At 37.4% G+C, this 24,958-nt stretch overlaps 1 protein-coding gene across 1 annotated transcript in view; it reads left to right on the plus strand.

The window, feature by feature from the left end:
• Window positions 1-24,958, plus strand: part of SYNE1 (spectrin repeat containing nuclear envelope protein 1) — a 350,189-nt gene that overhangs the window by 46,674 nt on the left and 278,557 nt on the right. The window contains exons 3-7 of the mRNA XM_072995212.2: window positions 9,992-10,053; window positions 15,609-15,704; window positions 18,243-18,326; window positions 21,740-21,832; window positions 23,920-24,098. Coding sequence (XP_072851313.2) covers window positions 9,992-10,053; window positions 15,609-15,704; window positions 18,243-18,326; window positions 21,740-21,832; window positions 23,920-24,098 — 514 coding nt within the window. The remainder of the gene's footprint in view (window positions 1-9,991; window positions 10,054-15,608; window positions 15,705-18,242; window positions 18,327-21,739; window positions 21,833-23,919; window positions 24,099-24,958) is intronic.

Genomic DNA, 24,958 nt, shown 5'->3' on the forward strand with positions numbered 1-24,958 from the left:
CCTTACGAATAAGAACTTCCAGGTCAAGTACTACATAATTTATTTTCCTTTAGATCAGTAAGTACTGGATATATGACATTTTTCTTAAATGTGCATTATTTAGAAATCAACATGACTGACACACTGGAATGGGGCAAGTGCTTATGTGTCAGATATCCAATCCATGGATTCTGCATCTGATTTCCAGGCAGCATCAAGTAGAGGCATCTGCTGAGCTGTGGTGTAGCTAATTCAACTACAATATTATTTTCCAAAGTGAAACTTCAACTGCAGATTGTTTCTTTTGTAAACATCTTTAGAGCTCTTGGCTCATCCTTAGACCTTGGCCATTTAGAAAGCTATCCATGGATGTGAAGAACTTTTAAGACTCCCCACCAACAACAACGTACAGTATCTCTTACAGCTCACTCACAGTGTTCAGGCTGACCAAACTTACACAAATATGAAAGGCTGACTTAGTGAAACTGAATCTATAATAAAGGTCTACAGCCTTTATTCTTTCTCATGCTGACTCATAGCCTTCTTCTGAGAAGTCATTTCAGTGAATGGAGTAAAGCTAGTAGATAATACAGCAGAGGCACAGTTGAAGAATATAGTATTTGCATTCTAGTACAAAGGAGTGTTCTACCAGTTTTCCTCAGTTCTGAGGAGCCTTTGGGGCACATTCTCAATTGTGACTGGGTTTAGTTTTTTTTTTTATTTTAAAAAAATAATCTAGTCAGAAGTTTCAGTGGTTACCTAAAAATTTGCTCTCCTGTCATTTGAAACCAGACTTGGACCAGGTAGCTCTTCAAATGAATGCCACCTTTAAAATTGTTTTTTTCCCACTGGCAGCCCTTCAAATGGAAAACTACACTCCCTAATAGAGGACATGTGGCCACTTTGTATATCCAAGACATTTCAAGACCCACATCACCCCATGTGGACCTACCTATTCTTTAAAACCCTTGGCATCGAGAGGTAGGAGTGGGAAAGACCCATGTCTGAGACTCTCAGACACCACTGCCAGCCAGTGAAGACAACACTGACCTGGAAGCATTGATCGTTTGACTTCAGGGCAAAGTGATACTCTGTGTTTCTTCATTAAACAGGCTATATTTTTCTAGCATGTTTGAACTGTGAGTTCTAGGTCCAACAAGCAAATTACAGACCATCACTGTATAGAAACACAGTAAGATAGGGTTCCGCCAGATGTTATATCTGAACAAGCAAGGGTTTATATTCTGCCTTTTAATAATTAAAATATATAATAGGCTTTTTGAAATTTGTATATTTTATATGTATAATTCTTTTAATATTTGTGCTTTTAAACCATTTGTTAGCTGCTAGGGAGAAAGGTGTGACAGAAATTAAATGTGTCATCACTGTAACTTAGAAACAGACCCTTTGCACCATACTATCTATATATATAGTATGATGCCCCTTTATACAGTGTATATATATATATAAAGGGGCACTGTATAAAGGGGCATCAAGTGTGATGAAGCTATCAATAAAAAAAGAACTGTTACTACTTAGGAAATTGTTGTCTCTTTTGTGCAAATCTCAAAATTTGGTAAGTCATTGTTGTTTCATTATGTCCTTTTAATTGCATATTACCTCCTGTTGGCTAGTGTTTGTTGATAATGTGTTTTAGAAAACTTGGAAAAAACCAAGCTAGACTGTTGTATTGTTCTATATTGTTAGTTATTCAAGATACTTCCATTCTGTTAGTGGACTTTCACTTTTCTGCAAAAGTGTGTGTCATTATCTATTTTAATTATTTGTAATTGCTGTTAGTAGTGTCAAGGTAATAACAATAAGCTAATTGTTAAAATAACAATGATAATGATGATGGCATTGCTACTGTCAATATTTCTGCATTTAATTTCCCTCACACCACATTGTCATAAGCACTGTACATATGTATGAAATTCTAGATAACTATTTTTCATCAATTAGTTGTAGCCTTCAAATATTCATATCATAATAAATTTGTTAATCTTTAGGTGCCACAGGGTTGGTTTTGCTTTGATAGACTGTTCATTCAGCAATAAATGTATTAATCTTTAAGGGAACACAAGGCTTTTGCTGTAGTAAAGTAGCTAAGTTAATTTTTTGAAATCAAAATAATATGGAGTTGTTTTTCAAGCAGGATAATGCAATAATAATAATAAGTAGCATTTTAATAAAATAGGAAGAACCCACCAGTTTGCTGCTTTTTGATTTTGCTCATCTTAGCTTGAAAACAATTTTAGTACATTACAAGAGCTTGGTGTGGGGTGGAACTTATACAAATGTCTTTAGCAAGCTGCCCATAATCATAAAGAGAATTGGCTATGTGCATTGTTAAAAAAAGAATCAGTTTTTTAATTGCTAAACTGCCTCTTAGTAATTATATGAATAAAATGCAAATAATTAAAGCACAGCTGCCCAAAGAGGGATCCAACATGAGTTGGATGTGGTTCCCTGTATGTCCAGGTTTCTTTGCTGGATTTCTGAACTTATAAAGGGATTCTAGAGTATGAGATGCGCACAGTGAAGGAAAAGATCAGTACAAGGATCAGAAGGGAGAAAGGAACATGTCAGTATTCATATAGTGAAAATGAACTAGCCAGTGATAAGTACTTTTATGGTCTATTAGTTTTAATCAGTCACATCTAAATTGTTTTCCAAAAACGAGACTAGAGTTAAGATAGCATGGAGTGGTAGTCAGTTACTACTTATCTGTATTGATCAACAGAAGACAAATCAAGTTCATTTACTAGAACAAATTCAGTTAAGCAAGCCTACATTTATTAAATTGAATTGTGTGTGTTTAGTCGTTTAGTCGTGTCCGACTCTTCGTGACCCCATGGACCAGAGCACGCCAGGCCCTCCTGTCTTCTACTGCCTCCCGGAGTTGTGTCAGGAATTACCTGGGTCTAAAAATACTCCCATACGCAAATTATCTGGTCCTCTCTTTCTTCTGCCTTACCGACAGGAGCCTGGCAGGATTTTGAAAATGCCAACTCAAGATTATTCTGATTTAACCATAGAATTCACCTGTCTATATGAAACAAATCAAAAATATGGAAAGTTAAACTGAGATAATCCCAAATAGCCATATATCATTAGGCAAAGAAAAAAAGAATAAAAACATACACAAACATATAAGTGGAATTGTATAACACAAAGCACTTTATTTAAATCAACTTCAGATATTTAAAACCTACAACAAATGATAGTTATGTCATATAAATGTGGAACCTGCCTCCAAATGTCCAACAGTTTCTTGTACTTCCTATTAGATTTTTATTAGGTAATCAATTGTTAACAAAAAAACATTATATAAAAAAACTGCTAAAATTGCCCTTGCTGTTATAAACTATGTGAATCTTATGGTACTTGTGAAGAAAAGAATCTGTAAGACTGACAACAGTGATGGAGTTGCTTGCTCAGTAGAGTTGCTATGACAATGTCTGGAAAAGAATTCCACTGGTTTCCTTGGTAGAGGTCCGTGTGAGGTTTGGAGTCTGCTTAATAGGCCAGTTTTCAAAGTATTAAAGCCAGAGAACCACATATAATGCACCGGAATGTTTTCTAGTGCTTTGAAAGTGGAAGGACTTGTTTTCAAAAGACTTACATGCCATTTTTATTTTTCTCGACCTTTCCAAGAAAGGGTTGATCGTGCTGTTTTGATGAGTTCCCTTAGTGATCGGAGGTTACATGATTATGCCCTATTTGCTCTTTATTTGCCAGGCTGTTTGTTCAGTATATCTACAGGAAGCTGTCTTCTAGTCTTCTTCTTCTGTTTCTATGAGGATCACCCAGGGGTCTCTTCCAGGCCCCTACTTTTTCCTCTTTCTGTGTTGTCCCTGGGTCTCAACATATTACATCCTATGAATCTCAAAGTCATTTGTACACCAGTGACAGTATTGATCACTTTTGACTTCATACATCTAACATTCAGATTTGTATTTCAGATTGTTTCCTAATACAGTACTTAATTTTGGATGCTCCATCATTGTCTGAAACTTAATCTGGTTGTGAATGAGTGCATGGTTACACTATGAACATGAATAAGGAGGTGGTTTGGGGGTTTTGAAGTTGGTTTAAAGTAGAGATGTTTGCTCCGTATTCTTATTCAGGGGATACAAATATGAAGCTCAGCAGTACAGCTGCCACCACAGTCCATTCCTGCCCCCAGAACCAGCCCAGTCCACTTACCTTGGCTTCACATGGAATGCACATCCATCATCAACAGCATCATCACACCAATCATGGATGCAGTCCTGCTGGTGCTTCCTCACCTCTCCCCACAGCCAACACTCAGCAGCTGGAAAGGGAGACTCATCTTCTGCCTCCTCGTTTGTGTGGTCAGCTGAAGGGAAAGGTGGGGAAGCACCAGCAGGACTACTTCCACAATCGGCACAACAACAATGTTGACAGATACATGCACTGCACGGAGCCCAGTAAATGGACCAGGCTACTTCGGAGGGGGGGCACGGAAGCAGTAGCATTAGACAGGTTTTAAGGATTTGTTGCAAAGATGGCACTCAGTTCATGCCCTCTTCTTTAAAAGTCATACAGCTTCTTGATTTCCTTTTACCCAGAATTTCTGACTGGACCAAGGAATAGTGTACATTGACTACAGAATATACATATATATGTTATAGCAAATTTGAACTTTATTGCCTTTTTACATCCAAGGCCCACATACAGCACCTAGTATGTTTTGACTTTAAAACATTCCTTACTTCTCTAACTTTGTTGGGGCTGAGAGTTGATGGAGATGGAATAGTTAACATGTAATTTAACAGTGAAAATATGCTGGCAAATGACCCAAAGTACATATTTTTGTTTGCCGTCCACTTCCAGTTGTAATTTTTTATTCTTTTCAATGGGGGTAGGATTATGGGGAACTGAATTTAGAGTTAGGGGGGTAGGTATGGATAGGGAAGGGTTAGAATTCCAGAGAGTGAGAGTACATTTACTTGTACAATTATACTAAAAAAAGATTAAAATAAAAACAGCATATTTTCCAGTATTTCTATAGTTACTAAAGTATCTATTCCCTGATTGGACCTTCACATTCTTCTTTAATCTCTGCTTTCCAGGCTATCTTTCAAGTCTAAATATGAAATTATTCCCTATATATCCACCAAACATAATAAAAGTCTCCTCCTGTGTTTTACATTTCCCACACTATTTAAAAACATTTTAATATCTTTAAAAAAATTCATTGGCATTGTTTACCATCAGTAAATCATACATCATCTACAAAACATCTTATCTGCATTTTCTTTAATAATTACTGATTTTTAAACATTTATATTCTTCTACTATTTTATACCCTACAGTCTTTAACCATTTTATTCATTTAGTCCATTTTTATTGTTGAGGTTTTCTTTCCTCCTCCTGGATCCTCTTGTTTCTATAGTGTGCTTTCCTTTAGAGCTTCTCACTTGCTCTTTTGTTCTAGTCGAGCTTCTTTCTGCCTCTGATCCTGATGATCCACTTGATTTCTCCTCTTCTTGTTTCTCATCTGCTTTTTGCTCCTTTTTTCTGCCCAGCCACTTTTCCTTTGTTTTCATAAAATCTTCTACCTTCAGTTTTGAGTTAATATAATAACTCTGCTCCTGGAATTCAAAGAGGGCACCAACTACTTATACATAATTGAGTTTGTTCTCAAGAGGGATGTCAACTCCACATATTCACACGTTTTTCTGTCTTAATTGCCATGGAATATGTTTCAATACTTAATTTCTTTATATTTTCTATTAAGTACCTTACCTTGTATATTTCTTGGAACTTTATATCAAAAGATCTTTCTTGTAAATTTAACATGATTTTCTCTGGGGAGATTTTTATTCCTGGTGCTATATTAATGCTTCGTGCTGTGTCTATATTTTGTTGAACATCCTCTGGTTGCATATCCATGAGTGATGCTAAATAAGTAGCAATCACTTGCACGGTGTCTTCTTCTTTTTGTTCTGGTAGATTCTGGAATCTAATATGGCATTGACTCTTTCCATTTGTAGATTTAACAGAGTAATTTCATTTTGCTTGCTTCCCCATTTTTGCTCTCCCATCTCTGTATTGAAAGTCTCGTCTTTCTTCTGTTCTTTTTGATGCCCCATATATTCTGGCTATTTGTTTTTTATTTTCTGTAATTTGATTTTTAATATCAGTCATTTGCATCCCTGAATCTTTCATAAGTACACATAGCTGAGCCATCCCTCCTTGTGGTTTCTGTAGCCCTGTTGATAACATCTCTTGAATACTTTGATGCCAGTCCTTAAATGACTCTTGTCCCAATATCCCACTGAGTTTCTATTCCTCTGCCAGTGAACCTCTTTGAATTCTCTCTTTTCCTCTTTTTGTTGCCATATTCATCCCCAGCCTTCTTCTTAAGTTAAGTAAATAAGGAGTGTGTCAGCAGATTTCTGTCAGCACCTGTTTTCTTTTTAAAGGGTGTTGTTTAAGTCTTCTGTCAACAGATGTCGCTGTAACCTTAATTTTCTTTCTCAGTCTTATTTGCATGTACCATCAAGGGTATGCATGGAGCTTCCCTCCAGGTAGAAAGTTCTCACAGTCACCAAGTCACAACAATAATAATTTAAACGATCCACAGTGCTTTAAAGTAAGTAGGATTAAATATCATATTTGAGATAGTCACAGGAGCAAGGCTTTTATCTTCTCCGTTCCTCTCTTCTCTCCTCTTCTTCTCCAGATCCAAGCTGGGGGGGGGGAGGCTCACGTCTACCATAAGATTTTTTTAAAGGTAAAGTCCATTTTGCCAGCTCTTTATATCTATCTCTGTTCTGTGTAGTTATTTGGGTCCATGGAGATTTTCCTTACATGAACAGATATTTTAACTTAGAGTCTCTGGTTGGGATATTTCCAACAGCCTTTTGCACACTCTCACTCTGTGCTTGGGGCATTCCCAATTCTTTGTCAAGATGGTTTCCTCCTCAGTCCATGCACTCAGATGTGACTTCAGAGGGGGGACCAGCCTTCACTGATCCCATTCCCCCTTTTGTCATCTCTGCTGCTTTGGACGTTGCTTCTCCTAGTAGGGTCTCCCCCTCCCCAATTTGGGGGCCCCAGAACCAAGGGGTCCCAGTCAGTTTCAGGAGCTTGCTTGAAACCCAACCAGTTCTCACCACAACAAAACTCCACCTCACTTGCCATCCGCTTCACTGACTTCTGAGGGGAATCTGTGGCGGGTCATACCTCTTCTGGCATCTTCCCACACTTCTATAGCTTTCTTGACCCAATTCCTAATAATTTTTGAAAATCTATTTTTTAAAAAGAGAAGATAGTAGATTAAGACTACTTGATCTTAAAGTGTACTCAGAGCATTAAAACTGCATGCATGTTGTTTTTAATGGGTGGTGAAAACCAAATATACTAATATCCTTTGAAGGTGTCAGCCTTTAAATTAAGACTGTGGTTTTATTGCTGCAACTTTATACAGTGACTTAAATGCCCTGAAAATTTATGAATTTAATTAACCCAGGTAGCCTCCACAGCTATTCAGTTCACAATTGTATCAAGTCATGATTGCATTCATAATTGCTGTAGCCGATTTATCATGTAGTGGCCAACCTTCTACATTTAGCTGGACTGGTCCTCAAACAGCAATCTACTATTGGGGCTAAACTTAGTGTCTGATCAACCTGATAGAATATGAGTGTCATTCCACTGGCATAATATTTCAAAGCCCAAATTGCCATGCTATTGTAGAGAGGCTGTAGGGTTTTATGGACACATAAAAGAATACTTTTTGAAAGAATACATAATAATAATACATAATTATGCACAGGATTAAGAGGGTGTTGGAACTAATTCCACATGCCCCAAGGAAGCTTTGGAGTTGCATTTTCTAAGGAGCACAACAGTGCTTCATGAGAAGCTATATTTGAAACAGAGTAGTGATGGGATCCTTCTATGGTATGGCACAATTCAATCCCATTGGTTGTATAAACTCTTGAGCAGGTCTAAAGTGGTTCTTTGGATGACATCTTCTGAATCTGGTCTCAACAACTATGATTTCAAACTAGGCTGTCAAAATACTCAAGAGTTACAAACATTTTGGCGAGCTTAATCATTTAAACTGTCACACCTTTGATGTTTTTGCTCGAAGCTATGAAGGATGTCCTCAGAGGGTGAAAGAAGGGAATTTTCCAGGGGAATATTGAGCCCTTGCTTATGTAAATGTTTTTACATTGGACTGGCAGTGCATTGGAATGTTCCCTTCTGTATTTTAAAGCTGAAAAAATGTATTGTCTTCATTATATCTAATGGGTGAACCAGTTTTTACACCCATATATTGGTATCTGTTTGCCAGACAAACATCATGACATAGTCTGAATTTCAGGGGCAAAAGTGGTATCACTTCCTTCTGAGGTCATAGTGACAGGCAGGCAAGGGGCAGTAGGACTGGAAGTCATTTCTAGACCAGTTATTTGTGAAAATACAAGACAAATCTGGGTAAATGGGCTAAGAATCTGGGCAAAATCTTGCTAATCAAGTAACAATCCCACAGCCAGGGAAAAAGCTAGGTGGTGTTTAGAAGATGCAGCAGCTGTGACCCTTACTGTTAGGATTCACAGTTTGTACAACATCACTACAGTTCACCTGACAAGTGAGAATGTCAACCTTATGCTCTTGCTGAGGTCTGAGTCACTCTTAGCCCCCGGTATTGTTTTTCATGTTCTAATCCACTGCTGTCAGAGCTCGTGTAACAAGAAGGATCACAAGTTGCATTACTAGCACTGCTCCTTGCTTTGTTCCTAACAGTGTGACCAAATGCATGCATTTACCAGCTGTCTCCCCTGCCTTCTCTGCTCCAGCAGAACAAACACATTTGCCTTGGATCAGTAGGCCCTGCCACCAAGCTGAGCCAGGGTAGAGATTAGTGACGCCCATGATAGCTACGAATCAATGAATTTTTAGTGATTTTTGATTTGTTGATTAGTTGAGATATAAAAGCCGCCCCCCCCCCCCCGGATCCTAGAGACACCAAAATTGCAGAAAGTCTTCGGCTGGCTCTCCTCTACAAGACCTGCAACTCTGGTGAAGTTTGGGTTTCAGATGTTCAAGGTATACACTCACAAATAGGGTCACCCATGAAGGTTCCCCCCCAGGCACCAAGAGGCACCAAAGTTACACAAAATCTTCCCCTGACCCTCTTCTACAAGTTTGGTGAAGATTGGGTTCCTCCTCAAAGTAAAGGTAAAGGTCCCCCTTGACAATTTGTCTAGTCGTGTTCGACTCTAGGGGGCGGTGCTCATCCCCGTTTCCAAGCCATAGAGCCAGTGTTTGTCCGAAGACAATCTTCCGTGGTCACATGGCCAGTGCGACTTAGACACGGAACGCTGTTTACCTTCCCACCGAGGTGGTCCCTATTTATCTACTCGCATTTGCATGCTTTCGAACCGCTAGGTTGGTGGGAGCTGGGACAAGTGATATGTGCTCACTCTGTCACATGGATACGATCTTGCAGCTGCAGATGTATAGACCTTACAGCACAGAGGTTTCTGTGGTTTAAACCGCAGCGTCACCACGTTGGTTCCCCCTCAAGCCAGCTGCTAAAGGGCAATTTCCTGGGGGAATCCATTTTGTGGGTGTATAACTCAGATGTCTGATTCTTTGATTCATTGGATGAAATGTGTAAATTTGTTATTTGTTATTAATTAACCTTGACTAATTATGAATTGTGATGAATCATCATTTTTTTTCAATTTGTGCCCATCTCTAGTAGAGATGCTTGCCCAGGCTTTAAAGACATCTGACAAAGAAAAGTCAGTTTTTTTTTCTTCCCTCAGCAGTGCCATGACAGAGCATAGGAATTTTCACAGTCTTCACTCAGTACTCTGAGACCTGTTGATCCTAATTAATTGTACACTTCTGAACATATGAATTGGCCATATCTTCTTTTGACGTGGTTTCCAATATGTTTGTGATATAGTACATTTACAATCTCAGTGTAGCAAAGTCATTTCTTCTTCTCTTACTTTATTAGATGAACAAGAGTCTGTGCAAAAGAGGACATTCACAAAATGGATCAACACTCATCTGGCCAAGGTAATCTTTAGGTTTTCTGTTTATGTTTACATGGTAAATGACAATTCTGAAACAATGATCATGTAAGAAATTAAGCAGAATCCACTATTCTGCTCATATGCAAAGGCTCTTTTTTCTAAACAAAATCCTGGTTGCATCCAACTTGTTCATGGTTTTGAAAGGCGGGAGATGAATGTTTTCCATAACTATAGTTATTTAATGACCAATGATGACAGTTCTCCATGATGACAATGTGTGTGGTACAGCTATTATCGATAAGAATGTGTGCTTCCTGTATTAAAGAGGAAGTTAAAGGGAAAGCTTAAAGTTGAATGTACTTTTATTTCTAAGTACTTTGATTTTTATATTGTTAAAAGAAGCAAAAAATGATTCTTCCCTAAGTGTTTCATATTGACAACCTTGTGATTGTTTTGACTGTATTTCTCAAAAGATACATGAAAGTCACTTACAAATGAATTTTCTGTGCCATATTATACTATGCTCAATCATAAAGAAACCAGAGAAACAGATAATCAATCTGTTTCTAGCTTGCATCAATTTCAAATGTATTTATCGGAAAGTCTGCTGTGTCCTGTTTTTGCTTTAATCAGAATTTCAAATATTTGCATTCACACGGGGACTCACATCTGCTTACTTAATAATTAATTTAAAATGTTTTTTCTTTCAAAATACCCTTTTCTAAATGGTTTTATCTCAAAATGTATATTTTAAAATGCTTTTCATGATGAAAACTGTTAGAATACTGGGAAACAGGAAAGCTGTTATCTATGTTCTGGTCTGTATATTAGTGAGGGATGACTTTTTTAAGACTTTGGGTCATTTGGATCTTGCTGAAAATGTCTCCAGGTATAATGTCTTCAAAGTGCATGCATAGTTCTTTTTTAAAAAAGTAAAAATTCACCAGGGTTATAATAAACTGCTTATAAGTAAATTGGACCACATAGATCTATCAATAATTATAGCACATATGGTTTTGGCTTTTGATTTTAGCAGATGTGATATTTAGGAGTGTGTAGGAAGATGTAAAACACTGGTGGTGATGAAGAACCACCAACATAAGAAATTTTATGAAGATAGTAGGAGGCATATAAATTATTTGGAAATCATTTTAAAAGTCAGCAAATTGGCTTTCCTTCATAGTGCTCATTTACTTATTTGTGTTAATTCAGAACTGATTAGTAATTTAAACTTACAGAATGTGGTGACTATGGCAGTGCTGATTCTGCCCAAATGATTTGGAGATAGGGATAAGAAGTGATATTACTATGCTTACAGGTAACACTTCTGAAACACTGGGAAAGGATCTCTCCAAACTGGGAAAATGTTTGGAGTGTTACAATGGCAAATGTAAGCAAGTATAAAACGATACACATTGAAGAAAAAAAAAAACTTATTTCACAAATACATAGGCATAATCTTAGCCGGTGGTGACTCACCAGGATAAGAATCTTGCAGTTGTGGCTGGATTGAAATGGAGAAGAAGCCATGTTGGCTGTAAGCCATTGAAATGAGGTAAATGCTGAATGTCTGAGAATTCTGAAATAAAGCCATTGATGCTGTAGCTAGAGATGCTAAGGTTATAGTTGTACACTCACTTATGGAAGAACCTAAATTAAACCCAAAGGGAGTAAGCCCTATTAAACTGGAACAGGGGTTTAATCTTGTATACCTTTTTTCTCTTATATTGGATCAGAATCTTCCTTTGAATTTATAATAAAAACAGCTGCAGATACTCCCCGTTATAATTTATTTGGTTTATTTCTCACTTTCTGTATAGGATGTTGGATCAAATACAGTAGGTTAATAGTACTGTCCCACTGGAAATTGTAAATACGGTGGATGTCTCCTTGTACCCATCAAGTTAGTAGACTGATTGGACTCGAATTCCAAGTTTTTGCATTAGCCACTTCACTAAAATTGGCTGAACTCCTGTTGCATTTTTTTTTACCTGTAGAGGGGTGATGTTGCTGTGGTTTTTAGTAATTCATTTTTTTCTACCTCTGTCCCACAGCCTTTCTGGCTCCCACATAATCCCATTCAGCCAGCAGTGGGATAGGGGAGGATGAATGAATGAATAAATTTACAGTATTGCAGTATAAAACCATAGGAATACATCTAGCACAGTTACAGGATAATGCCCTCATAATATAAGGGAATATCTACAGAGAATTCAAAGTTTAAAATTTAATTTAGAATTTGAACCTTCTAATTTACCCATTTTCTTAGTATGAAATTTAATCAAATATAAACAAAATTGAGCTATTTGTTTAGTAATAAAAGAGTTTTCATCATTTAAAAGTTTTTCCAAACCCTCCTCATTTGCATTTGCTGTTGATCTATCTAAACATGGCAGGACAAATCTCTCCCTATATGAGTGGTGAAAGGGGCAGTGGAAAAACATATATACCAATATCGATAAGGGGAGGGGTTTTTCATTATAGACAGCCCTCTCATTGGTAATGTCATCTGGCAGCAGCAATTTTTGATAATGAAAGACTTCTTCATTCCATCCCAAAGCTCCTGTGCCTTCCACATGATGAAAGAGATTACAAGGGAGTAGGGAAAGCTGCGGGATAGAAATAGGAAGTTTAAAACTACTGAAAATCCTCTCTCACACACATTCTTCTGTAGATGTAGCTACACTGACAGGATTTCAATTATTTTTAAATTGTTGTGAGTTCCAAGTGACTCTCAGGTTGTATTTGAAAATGCCCTATATATTTCATAGAACTAGGTTGCCTCCTGTTCATATGCAGTACATCATCTTAAACAGGATTCAATTTCAAGTAGCTGGCTTGAGATTCACTCAGCTTTCCATCCTTTTGCAATGGGTAAATTGAGTACACAGCTCTTGGGTGGGTGGGGGTAAAGTGCAGTCTGCATAATTAAATTGCAAACCACCTTGGGAGTGCTTGAAGCACTATGGGGTGGTATATAAGCAGCACACTTTGCTTTTACTTTAAATCAGTTATGATTTGCCTAGTGAAAAACAGCTGCCTATACTGAGTATAAGTAGAAGTGGGAAAAATGCCAAGTTCATATTTGTTTGCATCTTGTGAATAATCAGTGAACCAACATTGCTCACTCAAGCCTTCTGTTATATACCAAAATTGTGGTGTCAGAAGAAAAACAGCTTATTTATTTTATTTATTTATTTATTTGATTTTTACCCCGCCCCTCTAGACCATGTCTACTCGTAGACAGCTTATCCAGTACTGGTGTTATTATATTTGGAGGGGAAACTCTCCAGCAAGGAAAATGCAGTGCACCCTTGCTTTTTTCTCCAGTTCGCACATTCTGTATCATTAAATAATAAACTGTAAAGAAAAAGATTCTTCCCTCCCCATCTTGCACATGGAGCATTTCCAGCATTTCCCATAATCAAGACTGAAATAAATGACTGGAAAAAAAATAGGTTTCAGACCAATATGGCTTCAACTTTCCTGTTGATACTTCTTATATCAAAACAATAATATTAGACCTGTATGGGTGGTGACAACAACACTGGTCTGAATCCAGTTGCTGACCCTAGAGTAGATCCATTGAATTTGTGTTGCTTAACCTAATGCCTGAAGAAGAGTGATGCCATGGACAGGAATCAATTTTTTGGTTGTTAAAAACTTCCTAATTTTATCCTGTGGCTTTTCCAGTTCTGGTGTAATCCCTTTCATCACATGGCTTCCATGTGATGAATGGTTTAGGATGGAATTAAGTCGTGTTGCGTCCTGTCCATAAATTACGCAGCAGGATTTCAGCCAGAATTTTCCAACTACTCTCATTGTGATTATCAGTTGGATTTAGGCCATAGTCATTTCTTGCCCTAATATTATCCTTTCCATTTGTTTGGAAAGCGAAAAGCTAATGTGGAGAATGACCACATTGTTAGCCGTGACTTTGGTATTCTTATGTCAGTAGAACACTGTTGGATACAGCCAGCAGCCAGCAACAGATAATGTAACTCCTGTAACAAAAGATCCAACCCTGAGGGGGAGAGTATTTTCAGATTTCTGAGACTATTGTGAAATAAGAGCAATGTGTTTCTTCTGCCCTGTTTTGTCATGTTAGCATCCTGAGGGGAAACACAGTTTATATGACATACAGCCATCTGGTTTTTAATTATACAAAATACACACAGTTCTGGCTGTGCAGACATGAATTCTCATAAGCAGAGTCTTTAGATAATAAAGTTGTTTGCTTCAGATTTATAATATTGTTATTCTGCTACCCACTGAAGATCTACAAAACAAGCATACTCTATATATTTAGCTGCTATTACGTGAATAGACTCAGGGCTGGCATAAGCATTCCTCATCTTAGAAAAATAAAGGTAAAGGTAAAGGTTCCCCTTGACATTTTTAGTCCAGTCGTGTCCGACTCTAGGGGGCGATTCTCATCCCGTTTTTCAAGCAGTAGAGCCAGTGCTTGTCCGAAGACAGTTTCCATTGCCAGGTGGCCAGCGTGACTAGAGAGCGTCGTTTTACCTTCCCACTGAGATGGCACCTATTTATCCACTTGCATTTACATGTTTCTGAACTGCTAGGTTGGTGAGGAGCTGGGACAAAGAGACGGGAGCTCACTCCGTCATGTGGATTTGATCTTACGACTGCTGGTCTTCTGACCCTGCAGCACAGGCTGCTGTGGTTTAGCCCGCAGCGTCACCACGTCCCTTCAGCGCCACCACGTCCCTTAGAAAAATAGACAAATATGAAACTAAAGGTTAATGTTTTTGCTTTAATTTTTGCAGTATATCAGTACCTGTGTGATATAGCATTTTTATAAGGTTTCTAAAGATACCAGACTGAAACAGTCTCTTTGTTCAGGCTATGCAAGTCTAGAGTCTAATTACACACCATGTTGAATGCAATTTCCTTATTAGTCTGTTACAGTAAAAATACCAGACTCTATTATGGCATAAGCTTTCATGTGCTATAGCCTACTTCATCATGAAGTGTTACCTTCAATTACAGATATACACAGACTGACACCTTTAATTAGGAGAAAGGTGAGAATAACATAGAATTGACCTGAACAGGGACAATGTTTTTTTAAAAGCACTTTAAACATGTTGATCTATTCGGGAGTGCAAAGATGATATCCTAGTGATTTGAGCCCAAATTATCTAACACAGGGATGCAGATCTTTCCTCATTTCATTTTTTACAAGTGAAAATGAAAAACTTCAAACGTTTTCTCCTTACTGGGTGTGATTACAAGGATTTTTTTTGTAGTGCACGATTTCTTTGCATAAAATTTGTAGAAGAGAAAGAAAGAGAGGGAGAGGAAGAGAGAGAGTGTGTGTAAAATGTGTTTATTTTAAAATCTGTATATTTTAAATGTAATCTCACCTGCAAACCTTGAGGATTTGCTTCTTAAATTTTTTTTTGCTTTATACCCTTTGGTCTGCCCCCCAGCCTCTGTAATGCCAAGGAACAATAACAATATTATAAATTCCTTTTGCAGCTAATAGGAGAGAAAAAGATAGACATTATACATTTATAGTGCAAAACAATGTACAGCCTAATGTTGACATCTCAGAGTATTCTGCTTTCTTACCAGCGTAATCCCCCCATGGTGGTGAATGATCTGTTTGAAGACATCAAAGATGGAATAGTATTGATTGCCCTTTTGGAAGTTCTCTCAGGACAGAAGCTGGTAATTATTTTCCTATCAAAAGTACCTTATTAATTTGTATGACTAGAAATTATTTATCTTTTTAATATTATTAGTGTGTTTTAATTAAAATACTTTATGCTAATGAAGTTCCACTAAAGTCTTTTATAGAATATTCAAATACAAGATGTGAAGGATTTTGTTAAATTAAAGTGCTCATATCTCTCTAATACATAATATGTACAGTGGGGTCTCTACTTAAGAACTTAATCCGTATTGGAAGGTGGTTCTCAAGTGGAAAAGTTCTTATGTAGAATCTGCATTTCCCATAGGAATGCATTGAAAACCATTTAATCTGTATCTGCTCTTTTCCGTCCATAGAAACTAATGGGAAGCTGCTATTCTGCCTTCTACCACTAGAGGGGGATATTTTTTCTTTTTTTTCCCCCTTAGGTCAGAAGTGTTAAAAGCACTTCTGACGAAGCTAATTTTGAAGCAATGGACTGAAAACCAATTAATCTGTTCTGGCTGTTTTTTTGTTATGTAGAGGTGCGTTCGTACATTGAAGCATTAGTTCCCATAGGAACTAATGCAAAGCTGGTTAATACGTACTCTACCACTAGGGGGAGAACTTTTTTTAACCTAAGATGACCTAAGGTTAAAAAAAGAGCAAGAAAGTTTTTTTTTCCTGTTCTTATCTTGGATTTTTGTTCTCAAGTAGAAGCAAAATCTAGCAAATGGAGCTGTTCTTAAGTGGAATTGTTCTTAAGTAGGGACGTTCTTAAGTAGAGACCCCACTGTAGTGCATAGTACATTGTGTTGGTTGTGCTATGGTTACATTCATATCTTTTTTTCCCCCTGCATTGCTGCAGAATCAGGAAATGTATCTAAATGTCCAGTAGAAGTACTAAGAATCTGGCATACAATTTAAAAAAGTAAAATAAAATGAGGATCAAAAGTTAAAGTAGACAAGACACACATTAGTTATAGAACACCGTGACTTCCTGAACATGTGGTACTAATCCAGTGGTTCTCCAGTATGTGTTCCCTGGTATTCTAGGACTACAACTTCCCACAATCCTGCCAGCAGAGCTAGTGGTGAAGGCTTTAGTGGTCAAGTTTTAGTCCAAAAATATTTGCTGACCCAAGGTTTGGAAGCCTGTTGAAATAATAACATTGTTCTCTTGTTAGACTGAAGCTTTTCTTTGAATTACAGTACTGGGTCCATGGAACATCTCCAGATTATAACTATTATTCAAACTGGCATTCCTGGCTGTTGAATAGAAGATTTTGAAAGAAGGGCAATATTTAGATTGCTGAAGTATTTTTGAAAAAACAAATTCCAAGTGAGGTGTCTCTGGGGAATGGAGTAGAACTAAGAAAGATTCATCACAAGCAGGTTCACTGAGCAGACGATACCATACTCCAAAGAACAGAAATCTATTTCGGCACTCAGACAAGTCAGGGAGCAGCAAATCAGAGCAATTTAGGGTTTACGAGCAGGCATTTGCTGCATAAAATGTGCAGTGTGAGTGGAGGTACGTAGTAGCAATTCAGTAGGGAGCACTTTTGTCCCACATAAAAAGCTCTTAACATCTGACATAGGTCTAGAACTGCCCACAAGTACGTTGTGTTGAAATATTTGCGGGGAATCAAATGTGTCTGAGGCAGTGGCATGTGACCCTTAAGATGATTCCTCAAGCAATTTTTTTTTTATCTCCAGTGCACTTAGGTATGAGATTCATTAAATCTATTATCTGCTATTATTGACACAGTTTTTGCTTAAAATGTGTGAGGAGCCTTTCAAATAAATTAAGCTGTAGTTTTTGATATAATTAACCTGGAAGCTATTTATTGATGCATCTTAGAATGTTCTGAGTGCAGCTTGCTTCTCAGTGCTTAACTGAACATATGAGATGCTTTGGTTCTTACAAAATTAGACCTTTAAGCTTATCTACTATTTTGATAAGAAAATGCTCCCTCTTGTGGCAGAATTGTAAATACAGTGTTGTGATTATAGGTTAAAAACAAAATAAAAGATTTTTTTAAAGAGAAAATAAAATAAAATGACAAATAAAAGACAAAAACTGTGACGGTACTTGAAAGACTAATTTTAGGTACTGTATAACACTAACTCACAGTGTTGTGTGTTTCCTGAGCACTGAGCAACACAAGCGGATTATTTGGATAGAAGTGAAATTATTCTAGAGACCTAAGGAATGAAGTTAAATATGTCTGTTCTGCATTGCATCTAGAACCAGTTCTAGTTTTTTCATGATGGTCTGGAATTATTCAACTGCAAAGACTCTCTGTCAATAACATATTTGAGGCTGGCCACTTGATTGTTCTGAAAAGATAAATGTCTGCATAGCTTATAGTAATTAGGTCATACCTAGCATATGAATTATTGGAAGAAGATATTTAAGTCGATCTTGTTGTTTCAGTACATCTAATTATAAAGAAGGATTAAAGAAAGAGATTTAACTTTTAAATCAGGGTGTTTCAGGTTTCATGTGTGTTCAGATTGTCATTATGTTTTAAAGTTGTTTTATTGTCCTTGTGGTTTGTACTTTTTTAAAGCCATGTGAACAGGGACGAAAACTGAAAAGAATTCATGGAGTCGCCAACATTGGCACAGCCCTTAAGTTCTTGGAAGGACGGCGGGTAAGTTCAACAGGGTGACAATCTAGCATTTCATCTTTTTAATGTATTGTTGTGCACGCAAATGTACACACACACACACACACACACACACACACACACACACACACACACACACACACACACACACACACACACACACACACACACACACACAATCTCTGGCACTCCAGAGTTAATCTTTACTCCATTTGAAGGCACTAGGAAGAAACAGAAAGGAACAAGAATGTTGGTTAAGAAATTGGAAACCAGGCATATACCATGGGCAGCAGTCAGTCTGCACAATGGCACATTCACAAACATTATCATAACAGATATCAGTAATTGTCATATAACAGGAAATACTTTGTTGCCACCATTTCCCCATAGCACCTCATGTATGTTCTAGATATGATCATATATACAATGTTGCTATGCAGTCCTTGTATATAAACAGCACATCTATAGTAATAAAAAATGTCTGTTCATTTAAAGTATGTACTTTGTAGTATGTGTATATATTTTCTTGCTTTCTTCTTGTGCTGTATGTAAAGATGTTAGTGTTCTTTGTACTGTGATATGTCCTAGTAATATCTGTTGGTTTCCTTTAAAGTTACGCACTTTTATTTTGCAGTTGTCTCCTACTCTCTTCTCTTTATCCTGATAGTTACTCACATAAAGCAATTTAAATAGGGTTCTTTTTTTGTTTTTGTTTTTCATGCTAGTCCGTATACAGAGGATCACCGGTTCGTACAATGCTTTTATGAAACATTCAGTCATATAGTAATAGATTTAAATGAAGCAAAATAGTTCTGTTAATATTATTATTAAATACAGTACTAAATATTTTATTGCAGGAGTACAAACTAAATGTTTTCCTGACATAGTATTTTACAGAAAGTATAGGCATAAAATATATAAACGCAGTACACTCCAAGACCATCTTAATAAATAAACATAATACCAATGCAAATAATCATTCAGACATTTTCTTCCCACCCACTTGCCCCTATCTCCAGCATGATTTCTTTTTTTAAAAAAATGAATGTTGGTCAAAAAATCATGTCATGAACATTTCAGTCATTCACATCCAGATTTGTAGAAAAGAAATACCCTTTGAAAAGAATTTCAAAGGAAGAGACATTTCTGAGAAATTCTCATAAATGAGGTCTAAGGTTCTTACCTTACTTAGGAGGTGGTAGAAGAATGTGCTTATAAGAAATGCTGGAATAGCTCAGTGGTTTAAGTGGGAGTTTGATTCCCCTGTGCCTCCTTGACAGGGGTTGGACTTGATGATCTTGATGATCCATACAGCCCCTTCCGGCTCTGCAGTTCTGTTGTTGTTGTTGTTGTTATCATCATCATCGTCGTCATCATCATCATCATCATCATCATCATCATCATCATCATCAAAAAACACTGAGTAGTATTATATAACAGATACAAGTTTTAACCAAAAGCCTAGTATCTGTTAAATATCAGTGCAGCATGTTTGCGGTTTCTAATATTGCCAATTTTTTTGTAGTTCTAATGGTGTGATTTCTGAGATCTGCAACTGCTTATAGTACTGTGTGAATGATGATGATGATGATGATGATGATGATGAGCCTAGCAACAGGCCACACATTTCTGATAATAAAAGATCATCAAAAGGTTAATGAACCCAGTAATTATCATGCAATTACATGCCTTCCAACAATGCCTGGTGTTTTTGAATAATAATAATAAGCCTTATCTCTCAATGTATAGTAATCTGAATGGCAGCCTCCCTTCTAGTTTTCCACATTTCTACATTTCAGTTAAATAGTGACAAATGTCATAAGATCATGAATTCCACATTAAAAGGCTTTTCAGGTTGGAGTGGGGCCACCAGGTAATGTTTGGAATGATGAAGAGGTGGCTAATACGAAGGAAAATCAAATGCAGCAGTTGCAGTCACTTTGCAATATTATGATATTCTAAAGGCCATGAAAACGAGGCAGAAAAATGGAAGTCTCTCTAATGATGAAATAAACTCTGAGAAAATGAAAGGATGAATTAAGGCTTAAACCATAATTTTACGGGAGTTGAGCACAACACTGCCCTTCCATATGCCTGCTATAGGAAAAGAAGTTATTATATGGAGTTCCATGCTAGAGAGAAAATGTATCTATAAGAACCTGTCCAAAATATAACAGGTGAGAAAACTGGTAAAGGTGCTGAACCTTGAGGAATTACAGCTAGTGCTAAATCAAAAATTGTCAGAATACATCGTTCTGAAAAACATTAGAGATTTTTGTTTTCCTACTTGTCTTGAGAAAAGAACTCTGCTTTGTAGAATTATTTCCAAAACCAATCTCTCTCTTTCCTGCCCCCTTTTTGGGTGTGGTTGTGGCACTCTCTCTGCTACCACCACAACATTCTCCTACAATGGCACTAGGTAGAAGGTGTTGTGGACGAAGCAAAGCAGTAACCAAGCTTCTAGCACACTAGTGGTGGTTGCTGCTTGAGCAGCAATGATTTGTTTAAAAATTGTCTCTTGGTGAGGGAAGAGAATATACCTGGGATTCTTAACCGGGAGAAATTCAAAGAACTTGCCCCACCAATTTTATCTGCCCACAAACAGATGGATAATTTCAAAATGTCTTTTGTGCACATCTATAATAAAAATGAGATGGTTGGACAATGTCATTGAAGCTACCAGAATGAATTTGACACAACTCTGGGAGGCAGTGGAAGACAGGAGGGCCTGGCATGCTCTAGTTCATGGGGTCACGAAGAGTCGGACACGACTAAACGACGACGATAATAAAAATTAAACAAAACATGCTGCTCTTAGGGATTATGGTTGTGCCAGCGTGAAATTTCATTGACTATCATCTACTGAAGAAGGAATACAGAAATAGCAGGAGTACAAGGGCTTATATGTTGATCTGTCCAGTTTATTTCTTTGTTACATTTATTATCCTATCTTTCCTTCAGGGAATTCCAGGTGGTGTCTGCAGCTATCCTCTCCCCCACTTAATCTTTAAAATAATCCTGTGAGGCAGATCAGACTAAGAATGTGTAACTGGCCCCAGGTCACCCAGTGAATTCCATGGCCAAGTAGAGATTTAAACCCAGGTCTCTTGTGTCCTGGCCTAACATTCTAACCCTGTATCGCAGTGGCTTGATATTGCTAGAAATGGTGTGTGCAGGGTGTCTGCAACACAGGAACCTCTATTCTCTCTTGGTTTGCTACTTCCATGTCCATTTTATCTAGGAAAATACTAAAGTTTTTTTAAAATATATTGTCTCCTCTCACTCCCTAGGACAACTGAACACATGGTCTACATTTACAAGTATTAAATTTCACAAGCATACTTCCCCAAAAATCTTCATTTCTATACACATTTTTTTCTTGCTGTGACTTTCTGCTGTCTCTGATAACTATGTTCTTCCCTCCCACCTATAAACAGATTAAGCTTGTCAACATTAATTCAACTGATATTGCCGATGGTAGACCTTCCATTGTGCTTGGGTTGATGTGGACTATAATTCTATACTTTCAGGTAAGATTTTGCCCTCTTTTTAAAATGAACGAAACATTCAGTAATCATATTAATGTGTTGCTGTGATAGAACTGCAAGTATATTATGAAACCTAAGGGAGCTGCTAGCAAGTTTGGAGTGGAGTGGCAAAGAATTTCTTTTGATCCAGATTTTTAAGTGCACCGATGCAATCCACACTTTCTGGACTAATAAGAAGACTAATCTCGGACTGTGTATTGACCTTTTTGGTAAGGATCTTAAAGGTTGCATATAAAGTGGGTGTATTAGAGAAAGTTGAATAGACAAGTGTGCATATCAGTGAACATTGAATACAAAAAGAGGGAAAACTGCATAACGATGTGTAGGAGAAGTAGCATACAAAATGGATTGTTAGGGAAAGTGACATAAAAATGATAGCGAATTTTTCTGCAAAATTTTCTCTTAAAATGTTCATCAGCTGGTGTGAAAGTTGGATGGAATGAATGCTCTAGTGAAAAAATACAAAATAGGTGTAGACTGGAAATAGACATTCCTCATCCTTGCCTCTTCCCAAAACCTCATTTTGGAACATGCCATAGCTGCTTTTAAATAAAAGTAATAATGATGGGAAATATAATGTACACTTACAATCCTTTTGTTCTTTATGCATGGACTTTTAGATGAGATTATGCTAAAGAGAGACTCTTCTTATTCAGATAATTATGAAAATAATGGAATGGCTGTGTACTATGAAGAACAACCATCCCCACACAGAGTATTTGTTGTAATATGCCTTCCTTTTCATCAAATTGTAGTATTTTTAAAACACCTAATTCTGGTTATTCCACACATTCTTGAGGTGGATTTTTTTTTAGTTTAATACTCAAACACCTGTAACTTGTATGTGCATGTACTGATACAGTTCTCACTAAAGCAAGGGTAGGGATCATTCACGGGTCAGGGCAGAAATGGACAGCTTTTGAGGGTCCAAGTATCATTTTTTTCCCTCTCATGGACCTGACATGACAACTCTCCCCATGCCAAAAAGAGAGAGATTTTCTTAGCCCATAACACCCAGGGAAGCCTCTGAGGTGGATGTGATTTGCCAGTTAAAGGATATACCCCACCTGGCCTTCTATTTTATTAAAAATATTATTGCAGGCTTAATGGCCCAGGGGAGTCAGAAATAGTCTTTAAATGGCAAATCACTCTCCCCCAAGCTTCTGGATGTTGTGACATTTTTCTGCCCTCACCCCATGAATCATACTTCTCTGATCCATAAACCAGGCAGTTTTGGGTATGGGAAGTGCAGCAACGGAAATGGGACACAGGCATAAGCTGTGTGTTGTCCACCCTTTAAGAATGCAAAAAGTATGAAAATTGGAAGGATCTGCAGGAGTAGTAAAAAACCTATAACTTGTGCTTCCTATGCAGGAGCAACAATTCCCATAGGAAGCTTTCCCAGATCTTGCTAAACTGGCCTCTGTTTTGAAGTTGCAAGAATGTGATTGACACTTCCAACCTTTGTTGGTTTCAATTACTCAGTTCTTTTACAATAACTAAATATTTGTTGAATGATATAACCTGACTATGATGTATTCTGCATATGGATGGCTACATCCATAAAATTACTCCAGATATAAGTCCAGTTCATGACCCTGTAAGTTGCACAAAAGGCAGTGCCACTTCTATGAAGTAATTGGTATGTTAATTGGAAGAGGTTGTAGGAAGAGGTTGATATGAATCCATATTTTCATGATACTGGTAACTTACAGATTTGCTACCACTGTCATAGAAACTTGAGCAACCATTTGCTTGTTATGATGCTGATGTATCCAAATGGCACCTTCTTACTAAAAGTACTACTCTGTAAGTGGGCAAACCATGGCTAACTCTCTTATGTGGGCAATACTGGTAAGTGTGGGTCTGCCCTGCATTGTTCGGGGCATACCATCTTAGAAAATGGGGTTTCGATATGAGGTCATTAGACTTCATCAGCAATTTTTGGTGTTTTTTCATAACAGCCACCAACTGAACTATAAGTTTTGTTGCTATATTAGAGAAGTTATGCATATGTTATATATACATTTTTACCCCATTATACTTAACTGAATTTATTTCATATACAGATTGAGGAACTTACAAGCAACCTTCCACAGCTGCAGTCACTCTCCAGTAGTACCTCATCTGTGGACAGTGTCGTCAGTTCAGAGACTGCCAGTCCACCATCCAAGAGGAAGGTGGTAACTAAAGTCCATGGGAATGCAAAGAAGGCTTTACTAAAATGGGTGCAGTACACAGCAGCAAAGTAAGCAAGCAGTGAACAAAATAATACAGTAGTGAGATAGTGACGCAAAAGCATAATTCAAGTGAGAAAAGTGTATTGCTGATCTATTAGCCCAGCCTCTTAAATCCTTACAATTTATGTACTAAAAATCAGTACTGTGGGTTTACTCTTGAATTTTAGGTACTGACTTTGTTCTTGACTTTTCTTAAACAGAGGAAGATGGAAGAAAAAGGTGGGGGGGATTGCAGTAAATTAAAAATGTTTCAGCTGTTGAAACCATCTAACATCTGTAAAAAACATATGAAACCTAAAGATGCTGTTAACCAATTTTTGGCTATTTTGAATACCTCACCAAATTGGAATGACCTAGAATGCAGTTGCCTGGGATCATAACAGAGCTGATGCACTATTTCTAATAATTTTGGATAGATAACAGCGAAAACCCAATGGATGGCTCATGGTCTGAGAAAGTGGGATACCTAACCCAACATTTTGCGGGAAAATGACCTGCTTGAACCATAGGCTAAGGAAATGCCTGAGGAATTGACTGGCTTCATTTTGCATAGCTTTGTTAGAGCAGAATGTAGGTAGTTATATGTTGCTTGCTGTCCAAGGCTTCCAAACTAGAGTTCCGATTCTGCCCTGTGGAAGACATATGAGGAGGAAATACAGACTCATTAGGAGGCCTTAATCTCTTTATTTGTTCTCCCAACCTGTATATGTGTCTTTTTGCCTTTCTTGAAGTCAGAAGATGGGTCCCCAGTCATATGTCCACTTTCTTTCTCATGAGTTGAAGAATCAGACAAGTGGCCTTTTAAAAAACATAATTAACTAAATGTAGCCCCAGATACAAGCTTTGCCAACCTACATAGAGCTTCACA

This window comes from Pogona vitticeps, chromosome 1, assembly GCF_051106095.1.
Source record: "Pogona vitticeps strain Pit_001003342236 chromosome 1, PviZW2.1, whole genome shotgun sequence".
Taxonomy (NCBI): domain Eukaryota; kingdom Metazoa; phylum Chordata; class Lepidosauria; order Squamata; family Agamidae; genus Pogona; species Pogona vitticeps.